The sequence below is a fragment of the Carcharodon carcharias genome (assembly GCF_017639515.1).
Source record: "Carcharodon carcharias isolate sCarCar2 chromosome 19 unlocalized genomic scaffold, sCarCar2.pri SUPER_19_unloc_4, whole genome shotgun sequence".
NCBI classification, from domain to species: Eukaryota; Metazoa; Chordata; class Chondrichthyes; order Lamniformes; family Lamnidae; genus Carcharodon; species Carcharodon carcharias.
Genome location: NW_024470568.1, coordinates 145,840 through 170,309, shown reverse-complemented (window position 1 = coordinate 170,309; position 24,470 = coordinate 145,840). Strand labels below are relative to the sequence as shown.

The 24,470-nt window shown below is 38.8% G+C and overlaps 1 protein-coding gene across 1 annotated transcript; it reads right to left on the bottom strand.

Moving 5' to 3' along the window:
• Nucleotides 1-23,050, bottom strand: LOC121273428 (carcinoembryonic antigen-related cell adhesion molecule 5-like). The gene is made up of 3 exons (XM_041180608.1): nt 22,802-23,050; nt 19,049-19,183; nt 1-831 (listed from the first exon to the last, which is right to left on the bottom strand). Exons 1-3 carry the CDS (start codon nt 23,016-23,018, stop codon nt 725-727), a joined length of 459 nt encoding a protein of 152 aa, XP_041036542.1. The 5' UTR covers nt 23,019-23,050; the 3' UTR covers nt 1-724.
• Nucleotides 23,051-24,470: the final 1,420 nt, after the last annotated feature.

Here is a 24,470-nt window from a genome sequence, read left to right as displayed (position 1 = left end):
ATGGTAGAGCAGGCTCTAGGGGCCAAATGGCCTACTCCTGCTCCTGGTTCATATGTTTGTATGAAACTAGTTGAGTTGCTTCTGCAGGGAGTCAGCACAAGGACGATGGACTGGAAGTGCTTCTCCTCTGTTTTAACCATTCTGTGACAATATGACTCTTTATAAAAAGCTAGAAACAATGGACTTGGTTTCCAGCTACATAAACCAGTAAGATGTTACAAAAAGGCACGCTGAATAATCAAAGAGGCTGATGGAATACTGGCCTTTATATGGAGGTGCTACAAACATGTGGGGGTAATAAATCATGCTCTAGTTATATCGAATTGGTGTCAGAGGTGCTACACATTAGTGTGAGTAATACGGCTCTGTAACATAAACATGCCATCAAATATTGTGACAGTTGGGACCCAGGAGAGGTTTATCCAGCAATTCTTTTGTTCTTCAAGATTTTGTTTTGTCAAAAGTTTCTAAGCCACCTTGTGTTAATTGTAACAGTCTGGATAATGGATCTGAACAGAAGTTACTCTGCTACTGTTAACAACTCAACCAGTAACTTTGGTCACAATACTTGGAACTGAGCGGAACTAAACCACGAGTGTCTCCAAGTGATGATGAAAGTTACGTAAATACACTCCCTAAAACAGGCTGAATAAAGCGGGTTAGCAGTAAAAGCTGCAAGGCCAGGTCACGGTGAGAGGTGCTGCACTTTGCAGAAAACCCAGCATTATCTTCCCCTTCTATTGCTCATCTGTGTCTTCCACAGAACCTTCGGCTCAGCTGAAGCAGTTAGAGAGAGCTTTTGCTTTACATGGCTGTTTTCATAAATTACGTCTGAAAAATTGAAAATAGAAATGGTACATGGTAGGACATGGTGAATCAATATCATTTATAAATGAAAAGAAATAAATTGATAATGCAAATTTAATATCCCTGGCAACCACAAAATAAGCAGCCAAATAAGTGATATAATGGCGAACAAAATAATAACATATAACAGTCTGAGTTACTATTCTGTACACATCTGTACCTGTATGTTAAAGTGTTACTGACTAACACCAATCTATAACATTCCGTGTTACCGTTTTATACACATCTATACCTGTATGTTAATGTGTTACTGATTAATACCAATATATGACAGTCAGTGTTACTGTTTTATACATGCCTGTACTTGTATGTTAATGTGTTACTGATTAATACCAATATATAAGTCAGTGTTACTGTTTTATACATATCTGTACCTGTATGTTAATGTGTTTCTGATTAATACCGATATATAACAGTCAGTGTTACAGTTTTATACATATCTGTAACTGTATGTTAATGTGCTACTGATTAGTACCAATCTATAACAGTCTGTGTTACTGTTTTATACACGCCTGTACCTGTATGTTAATGTGTTACTGATTAATATCAATCTATAACAGTCTGTGTTACTGATTTATACACGCCTGTACCTGTATGTTAATGTGTTACTGATTAATACCAATCTATAACAGTCTGTGTTACAGTTTTATACACATTTGTACCTGCTTGTTAACGGGTTACTGACTAATACCAATATATTACAGTCTGTGTTACTGTTATATACACATCTGTACCTGTACGTTAATGTGTTACTGATTAATACCAATATATAATAGTCTGTGTTACTGTTATATACAAATCTGTACCTGTATGTTAACGTGTTTCTGATTAATACCAATCTATAACAGTCTGTGTTACAGTTTTACACACATCTGTCAATGTATGTTAATATGTTACTGTTTAATACATACCTATAACATTCCTTGTTACATTCATATACACATCTGTACCTGTATGTTAATGTGTTACTGATTAATACCAATATATAACATTCCGTGTTACTGTTTTATACACATCTGTACCTGTATGTTAATGTGTTAGTGATTAATACCAATAACTAACATTCTGTGTTACTGTTTTATACACATCTCTACCTGTATGTTAATGTGTTACTGATTAATACCAATATATAACATTCCGTGTTACTGTTTTATACACATCTCTACCTGTATGTTAATGTGTTACTGATTAATACCAATATATAACATTCCGTGTTACAGTTTTATACACATCAGTACCTGTATGTTAATGTGTTACTGATTAAAACCAATCTATAACAGTCTGTGTTACTGTTTTATACACACCTGTACCTGTATGTTAATGTGTTACTGATTAATATCGATCTATAACAGTCTGTGTTACAGTCTTATACACGCGTGTACCTGTATGTTAATGTGTTACTGATTAATACTAATCTATAACAGTCTGTGTTACAGTTTTATACACATCTGTACCTGCTTGTTAACGTGTTACTGATTAATACCAATATATAACAGTCTGTGTTACTGTAATATACACATCTGTACCTGTATGTTAACGTGTTACTGATTAATACCAATATATAACAGTCTGTGTTACTGTTATATACACATCTGTACCCGTATGTTAATGTGTTTCTGATTAATACCAATCTATAACATTCTGCGTTACATTTTTATACATATCTGTAACTGCATGTTAATGTGCTAATGATTAATACCAATCTATAACAGTCTGTGTTACAGTTTTATACACATCTGTAAATATATGTTAATATGTTACTGTTTAATACATATCTATAACATTCCTTGTTACAGTCATATACACATCTGTACCTGTATGTTAATGTGTTACTGATTAAAACCAATGTATAACAGTCTGTGTTACAGTTTTATACACATCTGTACCTGCTTGTTAACGGGTTACTGATTAATACCAATATTTAACAGTCTGTGATACTGTTATATACACATCTGTACCTGTATGTTAATGTGTTACCGATTTATAACAATATATAACAGTCTGTGTTACCGTTTTATACACATCTGTACATGTATGTTAACGTGTTACTGCTTAATACCAATCTATAACAGTCAGTGTTTCTGTTTATACACATCTGTACCTGTATGTTAATGTGTTGCTGATTAATACCAATATATAACTGTCAGTGTTACTGTTTTATACACATCTGTACCTGTATGTTAACGTGTTACTGATTAATACAAACCTATAACATTCCATGTTACTGTTTCATACACATCTGTACCTGTATGTTAATGTGTTACTGAATAATACCAACATATAACAGTCAGTGTAACTGTTTCATACACATCTGTACCTGTATGTTAATGTGTTACTGATTTATACAAATCTATAACATTCTGTGTTACTGTTTTATACACATCATAACCTGTATGTTAATGATTTACTGATTAATACCAATCTATAACATTCTGTTTTACTGTTATATACACATCTGTAGTTGTATGGTAATGTTTACTGATTAATATGAATCTATAACAGTCTGTGTTACTGTTTTATACACATCTGTACCTGTAAATTAATGGGTTACTGATTAATACCAATCTGTAACATTCTGTGTTACTGTTTTATACACATCATAACCTGTATGTTAATGATTTACTGATTAATACCAATCTATAACATTCTGTTTTACTGTTATATACACATCTGTAGTTGTATGGTAATGTTTACTGATTAATACGAATATATAACAGTCTGTGTTACTGTTTTATACACGCCTGTACCTGTATGTTAATGTGTTACTGATTAATATCAATCTATAACGGTCTGTGTTACTGTTATATACACATTTGTACCTGCTTGGTAACGTGTTACTGATTAATACCAATATATAACAATCTGTGTTACTGTTATATACACATCTGTACCTGTATGTTAATGTGTTACTGATTAATACCAATATATAACAGTCAGTGTTAAAGTTTTATACACATCTGTACCTGTATGTTAATGTGTTACTGATTAAAACCAATCTATAACAGTCTGTGTTACAGTTTTATACACACCTGTACCTGTATGTTAATATGTTACTGATTAATACCAATCTATAACATTCTGTGTTACAGTTTTAAACACATCTGTACCTGCTTGTTAACGTGTTACTGATTTATACCAATATATAACGGTCTGTGATACTGTTATATACACATCTGTACCTGTATGTTAATGTGTTACCGATTAATACCAATATACAACAGTCTGTGTTACCGTTTTATACACATCTGTACCTGCATGTTAACACGTTTCTGATTAATACCAATCTATAACAGTCCGTGTTACAGTTTTATACACATCTGTAAATGTATGTTAATATGTTACTGTTTAATACATACCTATAACATTCCTTGTTACAGTCATATACACATCTGTACCTGTATGTTAATGTGTTACTGATTAATACCAATATATAACAGTCAGTGTTACTGTTTTATACATATCTGTACCTGTATGTTAATGTGTTTCTGATTAATACCGATATATAACAGTCTGTGTTACTGTTTTATACACGCCTGTACCTGTATGTTAATGTGTTACTGATTAATACCAATCTATAACGGTCTGTGTTACTGTTATATACACATCTGTACCTGTACGTTAATGCGTTACTGATTAATACTAATGTGTAATAGTCTGTGTTGCTGTTATATACAAATCTGTACCTGTATGTTAACGTGTTTCTGATTAATACCAATCTATAACAGTCTGCGTTACAGTTTTATACATATCTGTAACTGTATGTTAATGCGCTACTGATTAATACCAATCTGTAACAGTCTGTGTTACAGTTTTATACACATCTGTACCTGTATGTTAATGTGTTACTGAATAATACCAATATATAACAGTCAGTGTAACTGTTTCATACACATCTGTACCTGTATGTTAATGTGTTACTGATTTATACAAATCTATAACATTCTGTGTTACTGTTTTATACACATCATAACCTGTATGTTAATGATTTACTGATTAATACCAATCTATAACATTCTGTTTTACTGTTATATACACATCTGTAGTTGTATGGTAATGTTTACTGATTAATACGAATCTATAACAGTCTGTGTTACTGTTTTATACACATCTGTACCTGTAAATTAATGTGTTACTGATTAATACCAATCTGTAACAGTCTGTGTTACAGTTTTATACATATCTGTAACTGTATGTTAATGTGCTACTGATTAATACCAATCTATAACAGTCTGTGTTACTGTTTTATACACGCCTGTACCTGTATGTTAATGTGTTACTGATTAATATCAATCTATAACGGTCTGTGTTACTGTTATATACACATTTGTACCTGCTTGGTAACGTGTTACTGATTAATACCAATATATAACAATCTGTGTTACTGTTATATACACATCTGTACCTGTATGTTAATGTGTTACTGATTAATACCAATATATAACAGTCAGTGTTAAAGTTTTATACACATCTGTACCTGTATGTTAATGTGTTACTGATTAAAACCAATCTATAACAGTCTGTGTTACAGTTTTATACACACCTGTACCTGTATGTTAATACGTTACTGATTAATACCAATCTATAACAGTCCGTGTTACTGTTTTATGCACATCTGTACCTGCATGGTAACGTGTTTCTGATTAATACCAATCTATAACAGACTGTGTTACTGTTTTATACACATCTGTGCCTATATGTTTTGTTTTACTGATTAATACCAATATATAACAGTCAGTGTTACAATTTTATACATATCTGTACCTGTATGTTAATGTGTTACTGATTAATACCAATCTATAACAGTCAGTGTTTCTGTTTGTACACATCTGTACCTGTATGTTAATGTGTTACTGATTAAAACCAATCTATAACATTCTGTGTTACTGTTTTATACACATCTGTACCTGTATGTTAATCTGTTACTGATTAAAACCAATCTATAACATTTTGTTTTACTGTTTTATACACATCTGTACCTGTATGTTAATCCGTTACTGATTAAAACCAATCTATAACATTTTGTTTTACTGTTTTATACACATCTGTACCTGCATGTTAACATGTTTCTGATTAATGCCAATCTATAACAGTAAGCGTTACAGTTTTATACACACCTGTACCTGAATGTTAATGATTTACTGATTAATACCAATCTATAACAGTCTGTGTTACTGTTTTATACACATCTGTACCTGTACGTTAATGTGTTACTGTTTAACACCAATCTATAACATTCTGTGTCACTGTTTTATACACATCTGAACATGTATGTTAATATGTTACTGATTAATAGCAATGTATAACAGTCTGTGTTACTATTTTATACACATCTGTACCTGTATGTTAACGTGTTAGTGATTACTACCAATATATAACATTCTGTGTTACTGTTTTATACATATCTGTACCTGTATGTTAATGTATTACTGATTAATACCAATATATGACAGTCAGTGTTACAGTTTTATACACATCTGTACCTGTATGTTAATGTGTTACTGATTAAAACCAATCTATAAGTCTGTGTTACTGTTTTATACACACCTGTACCTGTATGTTAATGTGTTACTGATTAATACCAATATATAACCGTCTGTGTTACTGTTATATACACATCTGTACCTGTATGTTAATGTGTTACTGAATAATACCAATATATAACAGTCTGTGTTACTGTTTTATACACATCTGTAAATGTATTTTAATATGTTACTGTTTAATACCAATCTATAACATTCTGTTTTACTGTTTTATACACATCTGTACCCGTATGTTAATGTGTTACTGATTAATACGAATCTATAACAGTCTGTGTTACTGTTTTATACACATCTGTACCTGTAAGTTAATGTGTTACTGATTAATACCAATATATAACCGTCAGTGTTACTGTTTTATACACATCTGTACCTGTATGTTAACGTGTTACTGATTAATACCAATCTATAACAGCTTGCATTGAAGTTTTATACACATCTGTACCTGCATGTTAACGTGTTTCTGATTAATACCAATCTATAACATTCCGTGTTACTGTTTTATACACATCTGTACCTGTATGTTAATGTGTTACTGATTAATACCTATCTATAACAGTCTGTGTCACTGTTTTATACACATCTGTACCTGTATGTTAATCTGTTACTGATTAATACCAATCTATAACAGTCTGTGTTTCAGTTTTATACATATCTGTACCTGTATGTTAATGTGTTACTGATTAATACCAATATATAACAGTCTGTGTTACTGTTATATACACATCTGTACCTGTATGTTAATGTGTTACTGATTAATACCAATATATAACAGTCTGTGTTACTGTTATATACACATCTGTACCTGTATGTTAATGTGTTACTGAATAATACCAATATATAACAGTCTGTGTTACTGTTTTATACAAATCTGTACCTGCATGTTAACGTGTTTCTGATTAATACCAATCTATAACAGTCTGCATTACAATTTTATACATATCTGTAACTGTATGTTAATGTGCTACTGATTAATACCAATCTATAACAGTCTGTGTTACTGTTTTATACACATCTGTAAATGTATGTTAATATGTTACTGTTTAATACCAATCTATAACATTCTGTTTTACTGTTTTATACACATCTGTAAATGTATGTTAACGTGTTACTGCTTAATACCAATCTCTAACAGTCAGTGTTTCATTTTATACACATCTGTACCTGTATGTTAACGTGTTCCTGATTAATACCAATATATAACTGTCTGTGTTACTGTTTTATACACATCTGTAAATGTATGTTAATATGTTACTGTTTAATACCAATCTATAACATTCTGTGTCACTGTTTTATACACATCTGAACATGTATGTTAATATGTTACTGATTAATAGCAATGTATAACAGTCTGTGTTACTATTTTATACACATCTGTACCTGTATGTTAACGTGTTAGTGATTACTACCAATATATAACATTCTGTGTTACTGTTTTATACATATCTGTACCTGTATGTTAATGTATTACTGATTAATACCAATATATGACAGTCAGTGTTACAGTTTTATACACATCTGTACCTGTATGTTAATGTGTTACTGATTAAAACCAATCTATAAGTCTGTGTTACTGTTTTATACACACCTGTACCTGTATGTTAATGTGTTACTGATTAATACCAATATATAACCGTCTGTGTTACTGTTATATACACATCTGTACCTGTATGTTAATGTGTTACTGAATAATACCAATATATAACAGTCTGTGTTACTGTTTTATACACATCTGTAAATGTATTTTAATATGTTACTGTTTAATACCAATCTATAACATTCTGTTTTACTGTTTTATACACATCTGTACCCGTATGTTAATGTGTTACTGATTAATACGAATCTATAACAGTCTGTGTTACTGTTTTATACACATCTGTACCTGTAAGTTAATGTGTTACTGATTAATACCAATATATAACCGTCAGTGTTACTGTTTTATACACATCTGTACCTGTATGTTAACGTGTTACTGATTAATACCAATCTATAACAGCTTGCATTGAAGTTTTATACACATCTGTACCTGCATGTTAACGTGTTTCTGATTAATACCAATCTATAACATTCCGTGTTACTGTTTTATACACATCTGTACCTGTATGTTAATGTGTTACTGATTAATACCTATCTATAACAGTCTGTGTCACTGTTTTATACACATCTGTACCTGTATGTTAATCTGTTACTGATTAATACCAATCTATAACAGTCTGTGTTTCAGTTTTATACATATCTGTACCTGTATGTTAATGTGTTACTGATTAATACCAATATATAACAGTCTGTGTTACTGTTATATACACATCTGTACCTGTATGTTAATGTGTTACTGATTAATACCAATCTATAACAGTCTGTGTTTCAGTTTTATACATATCTGTACCTGTATGTTAATGTGTTACTGATTAATACCAATATATAACAGTCTGTGTTACTGTTATATACACATCTGTACCTGTATGTTAATGTGTTACTGATTAATACCAATATATAACAGTCTGTGTTACTGTTATATACACATCTGTACCTGTATGTTAATGTGTTACTGAATAATACCAATATATAACAGTCTGTGTTACTGTTTTATACAAATCTGTACCTGCATGTTAACGTGTTTCTGATTAATACCAATCTATAACAGTCTGCATTACAATTTTATACATATCTGTAACTGTATGTTAATGTGCTACTGATTAATACCAATCTATAACAGTCTGTGTTACTGTTTTATACACATCTGTAAATGTATGTTAATATGTTACTGTTTAATACCAATCTATAACATTCTGTTTTACTGTTTTATACACATCTGTAAATGTATGTTAACGTGTTACTGCTTAATACCAATCTCTAACAGTCAGTGTTTCATTTTATACACATCTGTACCTGTATGTTAACGTGTTCCTGATTAATACCAATATATAACTGTCTGTGTTACTGTTTTATACACATCTGTAAATGTATGTTAATATGTTACTGTTTAATACCAATCTATAACATTCTGTTTTACTGTTTTATACACATCTGTAAATGTATGTTAACGTGTTACTGCTTAATACCAATCTCTAACAGTCAGTGTTTCATTTTATACACATCTGTACCTGTATGTTAACGTGTTCCTGATTAATACAAATCTATAACATTCTGTGTTATTGTTTTATACACATCTGTACCTGTATGTTAATGTGTTACTGATTAATACCAATCTATAACAGTCTGTGTTACAGTTTTATACACATCTGTACCTGCATGTTAACGTGTTTCTGATTAATACCAATATATAACCGTCAGTGTTACTGTTTTATACACATCTGTAGCTTTATGTTAATGTGTTACTGATTAATACCAATCTATAACATTCTGTGTTACTGTTTTATACACATCTGTACCTGTATGTTAATGTGTTGCTGATTAATACCAATCTGTAACAGTCTGTGTTACTGCTTTATACACACCTGTAGCTTTATGTTAACGTGTTACTGATTAATACCAATCTATAACGTTCTGTGTTACTGTTTTATACAAATGTATACCTGTATGTTAATGTGTTACTGATTCATACCAATATATAACTGTCTGTGTTACAGTTTTAATCACATCTGTACCTGTATGTTAATGTGTTACTGATTAATACCAATCTATAACATTCTGTGTTACTGTTTCATACACATCTGTACCTGTATGTTAATGTGTTACTGATTAATACCAACATATAACAGTCTGTTTTACTGTTAAACCGACCTTTGTACTGTATGTTAATGTGTTACTGAGTTTAAAAGAGTGGGAGCTGAAATTCAGAGCAGAGATTTAAAAATAGCCAAAGCTGGACTCGGCCTGAATGTGGCGTGAGAACAGGGGGTTTTTTACATGAAGACTTAGAGCTGTCCGGAAAGGAGCAGCCAGCAAGAGCTTTATTAAAGGCTACGAGAAACAGGGGCCAACTCCGGAGAGGCAAGCTGTAACCTCAGGACATTCAGGCAATGGAGTTCAAAGTGACATTGTGATACAAAATGTAATGCATCACAGGGGTGGCTGCTGATTGGTAAGTAGGGTCAGGTGATCTCTTCTACTTCTACTTTTTCTACTAATTAAACTGCTGCAGTCCATTAGCTTAAGCAAAATAAGGTGAGTTTTTGGACTGTAGTGGGAGTATTTGGAGAGGAATAAGACCTCTTAGGTAGCATAGGTAGTATTCTTTAAAGGGAGTAACTAATGAGCTTAATCTAAAGGGAAGTCATGGCAGCAGAGTTTGCACCCATGGTATGCTCCTCCTGCACTATGTGGGAAGTCATGGTCACTCCCTGTGTCCCTGGTGACCATGTGTGCAGGATGTCTGTCCAGCTGCAGCTACTGGCTAACCACATTTAGGAGCTAGAGCTGTGGGCAGATTCACTTTGGAGCATTCACGATGCTGAGATTGTTGTGGACAGCACATTCAGTGAGGTGGTCACACCACAGGTAAAGACTGAACAGGCATAAAGGGGATGGGTGACCACCAGGCAGCGGAGAGGAAGGCAGGTTGTGGAGGAGTCCCCTGTGGCTGTCCCCCTCTCTAACAGATTTACCGTTTTGGATACTGTCGGGGGAGGTGACTTCTCAGGGGAAAGCAGCAGGAGCCGAGTTCATGGCACCACGGGTGGTTCTGCTGCACAAGAGAGAAGGAAGAAGAGTGGCAGGGCTATAGTCATAGGGATTCAGTAGTAAGGGGAACAGACAGGCATTTCTGTGGCCGCAAAAGAAACTTCGGGATGGTATGTTGCCACCTGGTGCCAGGGTCAAGGATATTTCGGAGGTGCTGCAGAGCATTCTGAAGTTGGAGGGTGAACAGCCAGTGGTCATGGTGCATATTGATACCAACGACACAGGTTAAAAAAGGGATGAGGTCCTACAAGCTGAATATGGGTTGAAAATTAAAAATTAGGACCTCAAAGGTAGTAGCCTCAGGATTACTACAAGTGCCACGTACTAGTGAGAGTAGAAATGTAGAGGGGAGGGATTCAGATTCTTGGGACATTGGGACCAGTTCTGGGAAAGTGGGACCAGTACAAACTGGATGGGTTGCATTGGGCAGGACTGGGATCAATGTCCTTGGGGGGGTGGAAGGGGGGAGTGTTTGCTAGTGCATATTAGAATGGCAAGGGGACGGGAACCTGAGCAGGGGGACAGAGGAGGGAAAACAAAGATCGAAGTGAAAATTGGAAAAGTAAGAAGTCAAAGTGGAAGGCAAAACAAGAAGAAGAACAAGGGTTTCATGAAGCTATTAAGGTATATAATGTTGTTGAAAATTTGTTTTTTAAAAATAGAGGGTTAGCCTGTGAGTGTGTCTTAATTGGATTAAAGCCAGCTATCTGGGCACTTCGATTTGTACAAGTTTTGAGATGTAAGAGAGGTAGAATGCATTTTCATTTTTTGAATAGAGCATTCAAGAAGTGAAGTGAAATCTGGCACCTAGCCAGCAGAGAACAAGCAATATGTTTATATTACTAATAAAATTGGTATTATGAAAGGGGTTTTATTGTTACAAGAGGCTGGTGATACAATGAGAATTTATATTCAATGAACGGTGCTCGGTGTGACTTCAGCAGTTTTCATGTTTGCAGAGCAGAGACAATGTAAGATGAAAGTAGCTGTAAGCCTCCAACTGTCTCCACAGGAACCAAAGTGAGAAGAACCTGATTTTGAGTTTGTAAGGTGAAAATGCTTTGCCAGGTGCCTGGTTAAGTCTACTGGTTGCTGTTGCCTTAATGGAAATTAGTTTGGGAATTTGTTAAATGTTATGATAATAGTAATTTGCAGCATGTAAATATTTAACTTGTGTAAGCTAATAAAGTGTTTGATTTAATTTAATATAAAACCTATTAGGAACTGGTGGTCTGAATCCTGAATTTAGAGTTGCATCTCAAACATAACACTTAAAATTATAGGTTATGACAGTTGTTTAAAGTTTCCCACTGGGATTTTTAAATTACTCCGCTTTACCAACTCATAACAATTGGGGGCTGTGCTAGGATAAAAATATTTCTAATTCCATGATTGGTCTGGAATTGGTGAATCTTAAGCTTATGCATATAAGAGGCACTTTGAATTGAGGAGTTGGTGAGGTTTTTAGAAGTGGTGAGACTGCAAGATGGCTTTGGCAATTACTAAGACTTGTCTGGGAGTAGAAAGGAAAACTCTGACTGGGTTGGAGAAAATAACCAAAAGTAAGTTAACGGAGTTGGCAGATAATTTAAAATTGGGGCTATCTGCAGGAGGTAGGAAATCAGATATAACTAAAAGTATAGCACAGCATCTATAGTTGGAAGTGAAACCTGACACTAGTGGGACACAGCTGGAGGTAGTGAGACCTCAGTTACAAATGAAAAATTAGAAGCAAAGGACAGAGAAATGGCTTTTAAAAGGGAATTAAAAATTGTGAAGATAGAGAAGGAGGAAAGAGAAAAGAGAGATGGAGAGAGAGAGAATTCCAACTGAAAATGATGGCAGTTAAAAAAGTAGGTGAGGAAGGATTTATCTCTAGAGTAGAACCCAATGGGGAGATGTTTAAATTTGTCGAAGCTCTTCCAAAGTTTGAGGAAACAGATATTGAAGCATTCTTTATTTCATTTGAGAAGCTAGCTGAACAGATGAAATGGCCACAGGAAAACTGGGCATTATTATTACAACCTAAGTTATTAGGTAGGTGTCTTGAAGTATAAACTTCACTTTCAGGAGAAATGTCGGTGAATTATGATGTGATGAAAAAGGCTATTTTGAGTGTGTATGATTGGTTCCTGAATTATACAGGAAGAAATTTAGGAATATGAGAAAACAGCCTGAGAAAACTTATATTGAGTTTGAAAGAGTAAAGCAAAGTAATTCTGACCAGTGGATATGGGCATTAAAAATAGAGACAATATATGCAGCTCTTAGGCAAGTCATTCTTTTGGAAGAATTTAAAGATTCAATCCCTGTGGTAGTGAGAACTCATGTGGAGGAAGAGAGGGTTGATTCTGTAAGACAAGCAGCAGAGATAACTGATGATTATGAGTTAGTTCATAGAGCTAAACCTTTTTATCATCATCCTTTCAAATTGAAAAAGGATATGAAGTGGGAAGGTGAAAGGAAGGCAGGTAGTCAGGGAAGAGGAGTAGCTGGATGTTCCCAGGAAATTTTTTCTCAGAATAAAAAGAAAGGTGCTGAAGGTAGAAGTGACATTCAAAAATTGAGGTGTTTTCATTGTAATAAAGTGGGGCACAGGATGTCAGTGTGTTGGAGATTCCAGGAAAAATTCCAGGAATTATTGGGTACAGAAAAGCTCTGGAAGTAAAAGTACTGTGGGTTCTGAGGTTAAGGTGCAGAAGAAACCAATGGTTTGTGTAAAGGTGAAACAAGGAGAATCAGTGAAAGGTAAATAAGTGGGAACATGTTCACAGTTTTGTCAAGAGAATTCAGAGGAGCGGGTTGCAGAAATGTTTAAAGACTTTGTGTGTGAAAGAAAAGTCTTTCCATGTGTACAGGGTGGAGTAGGTAAAGACGTTAAATTTTTAAGAGACACAGGGTCTAGTCATCTTTAATGTTGTGGGATAATTATATTTGTTGTTCAGAGGGAATATTGCAGGAGAATGTGATAATAAGTGGGGTTCACGGAGATGTTAAATCTACTCCATTGTGGAAGGTACATTTAAAGAGCAAATGGAAAGCTGGTGAAGTTATAGTTGGAGTGGTGGAAAGATTGCCCATTGCAGGGGTTCAATTTATTCTGGGTATAATTTATTCTGGGTCACAAATATGGGTGATAGTAGTTGAGCAGCCTGTAAAAGAGTTTACAACAGAAGTGTTACAGAAGGAACATCCTGGACTGTTTCCAGATTGTGTTACAATGAGATCAAAGGCTCACAGGGATGAACAAGACAAGCAAGATTAGCAGGCAATTCAAAGGCAAGACGAAGGTGTCTAAATCCAATTAGCTGGCACTGTATTTGATAACATTGTTCAGGAAGAAGGAATACAGGACAATTCAGCTGAAACGTTTTACTCAAAGAGGTTAGTGGAATTACAGAAAAATGGTTTGCAATGAAAACAGTTATATCAGAAAGCTTATCCAAAAACCGAAGCAAGATGTACTCCAGTGTGTTATTATCTTTGAGGGAATATTTTAATGAGAATATGGTGGTCAGATCATGTCTCAGCAGATAAAAGCTAGAGGGAGGTGCATCAGATTGTTATCCCATTAGGGTATAGAAATGAGATTCTGAGGATTGCTCCTGAAATTCCAATGGAGGGACGTTTAGGAATTAGGAAAACACAGGAAAAGATAGAGGTATTTTTTGGCCAGCGTTGCATAGGGATGTTGTCAAATTCTGTAGAATCTGTTATACATCTCAAATAACAGGAAAACCACAAGCAGGGATTAAGCTGGTACCTTTAATCCCAATACCAGCATTTGAAGAACCTTTTACCAGGGTCATGATTGATTGTGTAGGACCCCTCCCTAAGACCATTAACAATAATGGGTGTGTCTACCAGGTTTCCTGAAGCGATACCTTGAAGAAATATTACAACTAAGAAGATTGTAGGGGAGTTATTATTTTTTTTTTGCAAGATATGGTTTACCTAAGGAAATATAATCAAATCAGGGGTCAAATTTCATGTCCCAGCTGTTTAAGGAAGTAATGAACAGTTTGGGGATAAAACAGTTGAAGTCAACAGCTCATCATCCGAAGTCACAAGGAGCTTTGGAAAGACGGCATCAAACCTAAAAAACGATGCTGAGAGCGTACTGTCAGGATTATGCACAGGACTGGGATACAGGGATTCCATTTTTGTTACTTGCTATTAGAGATGCTCCTAATGCATCGGCTGGTTTTAGCCCTTTTGAAGTAATTTATGATCATGAGGTAAGGGGACCACTGAAACTGATTCATGGGAGATTGATAGGTCAAAATTCAGAAGCTACTCTCCTGGATTACGCATCAAATTTCAGGGAAAGATTAAACAGAGCATGTGAGTTGGCTAGGGGACATTCCGATATCATAGCAAATGTTGAAAGCGGAAGCAGATGAGAAAGCTAAAATTCACAGTTTTCTTTCTGAAGAGAAAGCACCAGTTTTATTACCAGTACTAGGGGATTCATTAAATTTTTAATGGGCCTTACAGGATTGAGAGGCTAGTAAGACGATGAGAATTTATATTCAATGAGCTGTGTTAGGTATAACTTCAGTGGTTTTCGTGTGAGCAGAACAGAGACAATGTAAGATCAAAACAGCTGTAAGCCTCCAACTGTCTCCACAGGAACCAAAGTGAAAAGAACCTCACTTTAAATTTGTAAGCTGAAAATGCTTTGCCTGGTGCCTAGCTAAGTCTATGGGTGCTGTTGCCTTAAATGAGCTTAGTTTGACAATTTGTTAAAAGCTATGATAGTGGTAATTTGTAGCCATGTGTATATATTTAACTTGTGTAAGCTAATAAAATGTTTAATTTAATTTAATATAAAACCTGTTGAGAACTGGTGGTCTGATTCCTGAATTTAGAGTTGCATCTCAAACATAACACTTAAAATTATAGGTTATGGAATTTGTTTAAAGTTTCCCTCTGGGATCTTTAAATATCTCAGTTTTATCGAAAGGCTGTCTCATATTAAAGGTGAAAAACAAATGGGGTCAGAGTGTAAAGCTAAGATGACTGGCAACATTAAAAAGACAAGCCTAAAGGCATTATATCTTAATGTGCAGAGCATTCGCAATAAGGTAGATGAATTAAAAATGCAGCAGATATAAACGGTTATGATATCATTGCAATTACAGAGATATAGCTGCAGGGTGACCAAGGATGGGAACTGAACATCCAGGGGTATTCAATATTTAGGAAGGACAGAAAAATAGGGAAAGGAGGTGGGGTATCACTGTTAGCAAAGGAGGAAATCAGTGTAATAGTGAGGAAGGATATTAGCTCAGAAAATCATGATGTGGAATCTTTTTGGGTGGAGATAAGAAACACCAAGGGGCAGAAAACATTTGTGGGGGGTGTCTATAGGCCCCCAAACAATACCAGAGAAGTAAGGGAAGGCATTAAACAGGAAATTAGAGATGCATGTAATAAGGGTACAACTGTAATAATGGGTGACTTTAATCTATGTAGACATTGGACAAACCAAACTAGCAATAACACTGTGGAGCAGGATTTCCTGAAGTGTGAACATGATGGTTATTTAGACCAATACATTGAGGAATCAACTAGAGAGCAGGCTATCCTAGACTGGATATTGCGCAATGAGAAAGAATTAATTAACAATCTTGTTGTGTGGGGTCCCTTGGGGAAGAGCGACCGTAAAACGATAGATTGTTCATTAGGATTGAGAGTGAAGAAGTTGAATCTGAAACTAGGGTCCTGAATCTAAATAAAGGGAACTACGAGGGTATGAGGTGCGAGTTGGCAATGATGGATTGGGGAATCTTACTAAAAGTGTTGATGGTGGATGGACAATGACTAATATTTAAGGAATATATGCAGGAATTACAACAATTATTCATTCATGTCTGGCACAAAAATAAAACAGGAAATGTGGCTCAACCATGGCTTACAAAAGAAATTAGGGATAGTATTAGACCCAAAGGGGAAACATATAAAATTGCCAGAAAAAGCAGCAAGCCTGAGGATTGGGAGCAGTTTAGAATTCAGCAAAAGTGGACAAAAAGATTGATCAAGAAGGGGAAAATGGAGTATGAGAGTAAACTTGCAGGGAACATAAAACCTGACTGTAAAAGCTTCTATAAATATGTGAAGAGAAAAAGATTAGTGAAGACATATGTAGGTCCCTTACAGTCAGAAACCGGGAAAATTATAATGGGGAACAAAGAAATGCAGAAGAATTGAACACATATTTTGGTTCTGTCTTCAATAAAAGAGGACACAAATAATTTCCCAGAAATGTTAGGGAACCAAGGGTCTAGTGAGAGGGAGGAATTGAAAAAAATCAGTATTAGTAAAAAAATGGTGCTAGAGAAATTAAATAGGGTCAAAGGCTGAAAAATCCCCAAGGCCTGATAACCTACATCCCAGAGTACTAAAGGAAGTGGCCCTGGAAATATTGGATACATTGGTCATCTTCTAAAATTCTATAGACTCTGGAGCAGTTCCTACTGATTGGAGGGTGGCAAATGTAAACCCACTATTTAAAAAAGGAGGGAGAGAAAAAACAGAGAATTACTGAGCAGTTAATCTAACAATAGTAGTGAGGAAAATGCTGGAGTCCATTATAAAAGACGTGGTAACAGAACACTTGGAAAGCATCAATGGGATTAGACAAAGTCAGCATGAGTTTATGGAAGGGAAATCATGCTTAATTAATCCACTGGAGTTTTTTGAGGATGTAACTAGTAGAATAAATAAGGGAGAACCAGTGGATGTGGTGTATTTGGATTTCAAGAAAGCTTTTGATAAGGTAGCACATAAAAGTCTAGTGGGCAAAATTAAAGAACTTGGGATTGGGGGTAATATAGTGGAATGGATTGAGAATTGGTTGACAGACCATAAGCAGAGAGTGGGAATAAAAGGGTCTTTTTCCAGATGACAGGCGGTGACTAGTGGTATATCGCAGGGAACAGTGCTTGGGCCCCAGCTATTCACGATATATATAAATGACTTGGATGAGGAAGACAAATGCAATATTTCCAAGTTTGCTGATAACACAAAACTAAGCGGGGTTGTGAGGAGGATGCAAGGAGGCTTCAGGGTGATTTAGACAAGTTGTGTGTGGGCAAACAAATGGCAGATGCAGTATAACATGGAGAAATGTGAAGTTATACACTTCGGTGTGAAAAACAGAAAGGCAGAGTATTATTTAAATGATGATATATTGGGGAACGTGGATGTACAGAGGGATCTGGGTGTCCTTGTACACCAGTCACTGAAAGTAAACATGCAGGTGCAGCAAGCAGTTAGGAAGGCAAATGGTATGTTGGCCTTCATTGTGAGAGGACTTGAATACAGGAGCAAGGATGACTTACTGCAGCTGTACAGGGCCTTGGTGAGACCACATCTGGAGTATTGTGCGCAGTTTTGGTCTACCTACTTAAGAAAGGATATACTTGTCATAAAGGGAGTGCAGCGAAGGTTCACTAGGCTGATACCGGGGATGGCAGGACTGTTGTATGAGTAGAGATTGGTTTGACTAGACCTGTATTCACTAGAGTTTAGAAGAATGAGAGGGGGTCTGATTGAAATGTATAAAATTCTAACAGGGCTGGACAGACTAGTGCGGGGAGGATGTTTCCCCTGGCTGGGGAGTCTAGAACCAGGGGCCACAGTCTCTGGGCACGGGCCAGACATTTCAGGGCTGAGATGAGGAAAAATATCTTCATTCACAGGGTGGTGAACCTGTGGAATTCTCTACCACAGAAGTTGTGGAGGTCGGGTCACTGAGTATATTCAAGATAAAAATTGATAATTTTTTAGATATTAGGGGCATCAAGGGGTGTGGAGAGAAAGTGGGAATATGGCGTTGAGATAGAGGATCAGTCATAATCATATAGAATGGCAGAGCAGGCTCGAAGGGCTGAATGGCCTACTCCTGATCCCAGTTTCTATGTGTCTGTGTCTATGACAGTCTGTGCTACTGTGCTGTACACATCTCAGAAAGTGATTTATTTCTGCCTACGTACCTCTCTCCTCAGGGGCTTTCACTGCTCGTGTCTTGCAGCGGTAACAGAAGAGAATGATGATTATGTAACCAATGTACCCAGGATACCCTCCATAACCAATATATCCATAGTGTGTGGTGACTGGTTTTGCTCCTGCTGTTTGGAATAGAATAATGTAATAAATATTGAGAAACACAAGATTACAGCGCAGTGCCATCTGTTAACCTTTGCTCACATAGGGATTTTGTACAGTTCTAATCTAACCTTTCCATTGAGCCCACTGACCTTCAATAACCCCCCATCCTTTAATATTCTTCAGGACGTGACCCTGCCTGTTTGGAATTCTATAACTCACCTGGCGTCGAGCGCTAGTATCAGCAAATCATTGTACTTTCAAAGCAAAGCTCTTCAACACTTCCCTTAGGATTCAAGTACCTTTTCCACATCCTGGCTTTCTGACAGGAACAGGATGAGGCTATTCAGCCCCTCAAACCTCTTCTGCCTTAGTTAGATCAGGGGGTATCTCAATTTGATCTGTGCATCTTTATTCTATAAACATTCCAAGTGGATAACTCCAGGCTCTGCTCCCACACCCGTGTCAATAACTGTCTTTTGATAGGTGCTCATGTAACTATCCAATGGCTGCCCTCGGGTGGAATCTGCAGGAACACGCTGCCTCGCCCCCCACGCCTGTCTAATCACTGAGACATTCCCGGGATTTCCCACACCATTCCCACAGCGGACAGGCTCTCATTCACCCACCACACATCACCTCGCTGCTCCATCGCACCAGGCGCACAGCTCTCAATGCTCCCAGTCCAGGGCTACCGCAGAGGAGACAGGATAGTCCCGAAAGGCAAAAATACTACAGCCCCCAGGATCAATGACTCGTCCCTCAAGTGCCTTTTGGACACAGTGGGGGTTCACCGTGATGTCCCCTACCCCCTGGTCTGGTTGCAGGAGAGGCAGTGCCATCACCAATCGCCCATGGGGGGTGGTGGCAGTGGTGGTCAGCGCCAATGCCCTACAAAAGAGGACAGACACCCAATGCCGCTCCAGGATGAATGGTCTCATCCGTTCCCCAGGGTAAGTCACTCTTCTCATCACTCTCAACTCACACACTCACAAACCCATTACACAGCCACAGGGATCTCACATCCCAAGAGACAACAACACTAACTCTCACACACACCCTCACATCTTCATTAGGCTCATATCCTCTGGAGCTCGTGTTCTCATCCCGTCCATGTCTCCACTCACCACACAAACATTCCACGCAGTACCATGTGTCCCTCTCACACTCTCTCCATCTGTTTTCATGCAGGAGAAGCTGGCTCACAACAGCAGGGAGAGGTCCCAGACCGAGGATGGAGTGACCCACATTAGGCCCCTCACTCACTTTGAGGTGTGTGCCATTGTGCTGACTGGTGAGAATGTGGACCCTGCCTGCGGTGACAGTGAGATCGATGGTGAACACCCACGTAAGGATCCTGCACCACATCATCCCTCTCTCAACAACACTGTAAGTGCTCTCTCTCTCTCTCTCTCTCTCTCTCTCCTGCTTTTGACTCTGCTGCCATGCACTCATTATCTCTACTTTGGTTAACAGGGAGCTCTGCCAAGCGACTGACACCCTCAGCCAGCCTGTCCCCCAGCTCCATCCACATCCTCACCTCCAGCCAAGAGACACCTCCTCCACTGAAGAGCTGGAAATAAGCAGCCTGGAAGACCAGTCACAGCGCTTACCCACACCCTGACCAATGCTGAGACACACATCTCAGTGGGACCCAGGTCGAGAGCAGGCTCAGGTTCACAACCTGGTGGTCACCACACAGGCATGTGTCCACAGCAGGAGGAGGCAGGTTCAGCCCAGCTCCCCGGCACTCAGAGGGCTGCTGTGAGATCCCAGTCAGGTGACAAGCCTCTGGATTCAGCCTTCCAACTCATCCTGGAGAGTCAGTAGAAGGCAGGGGAAATCACATAGAGCTGTTCAAAGCCCACACCCCCTCCCGATAACCCCTCCCCCTCACCCCCTCCCCCACACACCCCCTCCCCCCACCACACATCCTCCCCATAACACCCCCCTCCCCCACTCCCCCTGCTCACCCCTCCCCCCACAAACTCTCCCCATAACCCATCCCCCAAGTGATGCAAAGTGGCACGTGAATCTGAGGAGTGTGTCCGCCTGCTCTCTGATGAAGTGGTGCCCACATATGCGCGTACGGAGGTCTCCAAGGGGAGGATGGTAGGTGCCATGGAGACCCTGGTCCAGCAGAACGTGGAGATGTGCAGAGACCTGCACTGCCTCACTGGAGCCATGGGTGGGTTCCTGCAGCAGCAACACAAGGGGGAAACAGGACACATTGAGGTCCTTCCAGCTGCTTGTCAGGGGGGAGGGGGTGTGGGTGAGGGGTTATGGGGAGGGGGTGGGGGGGGGAGGAGGTATGGGGGAGGGGGTCTGCGGGGGGAGGGGTTATGGGTGAGGGATTATGGGGAGGGGGTGGGGGGAGGGGGAGGGGTTATGGGTGAGGGATTATGGGGAGGGGGTGGGGGGAGGGGGAGGGGTTATGGGTGAGGGATTATGGGGAGGGGTTGTGGGGGGAGGGGTGAGCAGGGGGAGTGGGTGTGGGGGAGTGGGGGAGTGGGGGAGGGGTTATGGGGGAGGGGGAGGGGAGGTGTGCGGGGGAGGGGCTGGGCGGTGTTATGGGGAGGATGTGTGGTGGGGGGAGGGGGTGTGTGGGTGAGGGGTTATAGGGGAGAGGTTGTGCGGGGGGGGGAGGGGGAGGGGGTGTGTGGGGGTGAGGGGGAGGGGGTGTGTGGGGGTGGGGGTGAGGGGTTATAGGGGAGAGGTTGTGCGGGGGTGGGGAGGGGGGAGGGGTTGCGGTGGGTCAATCCGCTAGGCTGGCCCGATGATGATTTGCTGATTTATTACAATGAGGTTCCCCAAGTCCGATGGCGGGAATGTGACCTCCTCATCCCCAGGCGGTTCGGACAATCGCAAACATACTGTCCACCCAACGTCGTCAGGGACCGAATATCCCGGCCTTGGCCTCAATCTACACAATGGACAGGAGCTTCTCACTATTTTCAAATATCCCAACCTCAGCTCAAAAATGGATGAGGTCCCATTTCTCCCAATGAACTCTGTCTGCCACTCATGAACCTCAAGGGTCACACTGCCAGTGTGGTGTCAAGGGGTACAGCATCACACTGCCAGTGTGGTGTCAAGGGTCACACTGCCAGTGTGGTATCAAGGGGTACAGGATCACACTGCCAGTGTGGTATCAAGGGTCACACTGCCAGTGTGGTGTCAAGAGTCACACTGCCAGTGTGGTATCAAGAGTCACACTGCCAGTGTGGTATCAAGGGTCACACTGCCAGTGTGGTGTCAAGAGTCACACTGCCAGTGTGGTATCAAGAGTCACACTGCCAGTGTGGTATCAAGGGTCACACTGCCAGTGTGGTGTCAAGAGTCACACTGCCAGTGTGGTGTCAAGAGTCACACTGCCAGTGTGGTGTCAAGGATCTGGTGAAGTCACTTTATAGCACACAGCAAGTGCCAGGATGATTGCAGCCCATAAGGTGTAATAGGACAGCCACAAATAAAAAATGGTGGTAAATCATAAGCAGTTTGGACTTTGTTTAAAATGGTATGAGACAAGATGTTTTCAATTGCAATGAATGGCATAGATCGCACTGAGAGTGATGGGATAGCTGTGATAGTGAATTTAACTCTTGGTCAGGCAGATTTGAACAAGTTGGTGAGATGCTTACAGCAGAGCTGCAGGACAAAGTCTGTGTGCTTGCTGCTGATTCGGTTTGTCACCTTACACCTGTAAGTGCCAACATCGGTTCCCTGTGTCTTTAGCAGAGTCAAAGTGCTGTTGTTGTGTGACAGTCGATAGTTGACTCCGTTAGCCAGAGGTTGCTCACATCTGTACCAGCTGTACTGGACCAGGTTCCCCTCTTGGACAGAGCATTGCAGGGTCATATTCCTTCCAGCCTCAGGAATCCCTGGAAAGACTTCAATGTGTGGATAGGACACAGCAACTGTAAATAAAGAGACAAGATTTAACCCAGGGTCTCAAGAAAGGAGCAGAATATTCCAAACCACCTCCATACATGACTGGAAAACTCAGGCTCCAGGAGGGAATTATAACTGAAGTTACCAAAATGGGAACTAAAAAGATCTCGATTGTTAATCCCACTGACGTTAATCTCCAATGCAATTAGTGAGAAAAGTGTAAAACAACTTCAATCTGATCCTCCAGGATTGATAACTGGAAAATGAGGTTAATATTACACCTAAATATTTCCGAACAGATGATTTCTGTAATTAATTGGTTCAAATCTACAGGTGGATCGGGTGGGTAGGACAAAGGAAAACTCAAAGGGATCTTAACAAAAATATGTAAAGAGCAAAAGAATAACCATGGAAAGAGTAGGGCCAATTAGGGACCATAGTGGTGATGTGTGTGTGGACCCGGAAGATGTGGGTACAGTCCTCAATGAATACTTTGTGTCAGTCTTCACAATGGAAGAAGATGACACAGGTATAGACATCAGGGTGAGGACTGAAATATTAGAGGAAATTAACATAGAGAGAGAGGTGGTACTAGTGGGTTTAACATCCTTAAAAGTGGATAAATCCACAGGCCCAGATGAGATGTATCCCAGGCTTTTGAGAGAGGCAAGGGAAGTGATATCAGGGGCCCTGGCAATAATTTTCAAATCCTCGCTGGCCACAGGTGAGGTGCCAGAGGACTGGAGCACTGCTAACGTTGTCCCATTATTGTTAAACAAGGGAGGAAGGGATAGACAGGAAATTACAGGCCAGTCAGAGTTACCTCAGTGATGGGGAAGTTACTAGAAAGAACTCTGAGAGACAGACTATATCTGCACTTGGAGAGACACGGATTAATCAGGAATCAGGATTAATTAGTCAGCGTGGATTTGTTAAGGGAAGGTTGTGTTTGACAATTCTGATTGAATTTTTTCAGGAGGTAACAAGGAGTGTTGATGAGGGTAATGCATTTGATGTGATCTACATGGACTTTAGCAAGGTTTCTGATAAAGTCCCTCATGGGAGACTGGTCAAGAAAGTAAGAGCCCATGGGATCCAAGGCAAAGTGACACATTGGATCCAAAATTGGCTGAGAGGCAGGAAGCAGAGGGTGATGGTAGAGGGATGTTTCTGTGACTGGGAGTCTGTTTCCAATGGGATTCCACAGTGCTTGGTCCTGGGGCCCTTGCTGTTTGTGGTGTACATAAATGATTTGGACTTAAATGTAGGGGGTATGATCAGAACATTCGCAGATGACATGAAAATTGGTGGGTGGTAAATAGTGAGGAGGATAGTAAACTGCAGGAGGATATCAATGGACTGGTCAGGTGGGCAGAGCAGTGGCAAATGGAATTGAATATTACAGAAAACTTGTGCCCC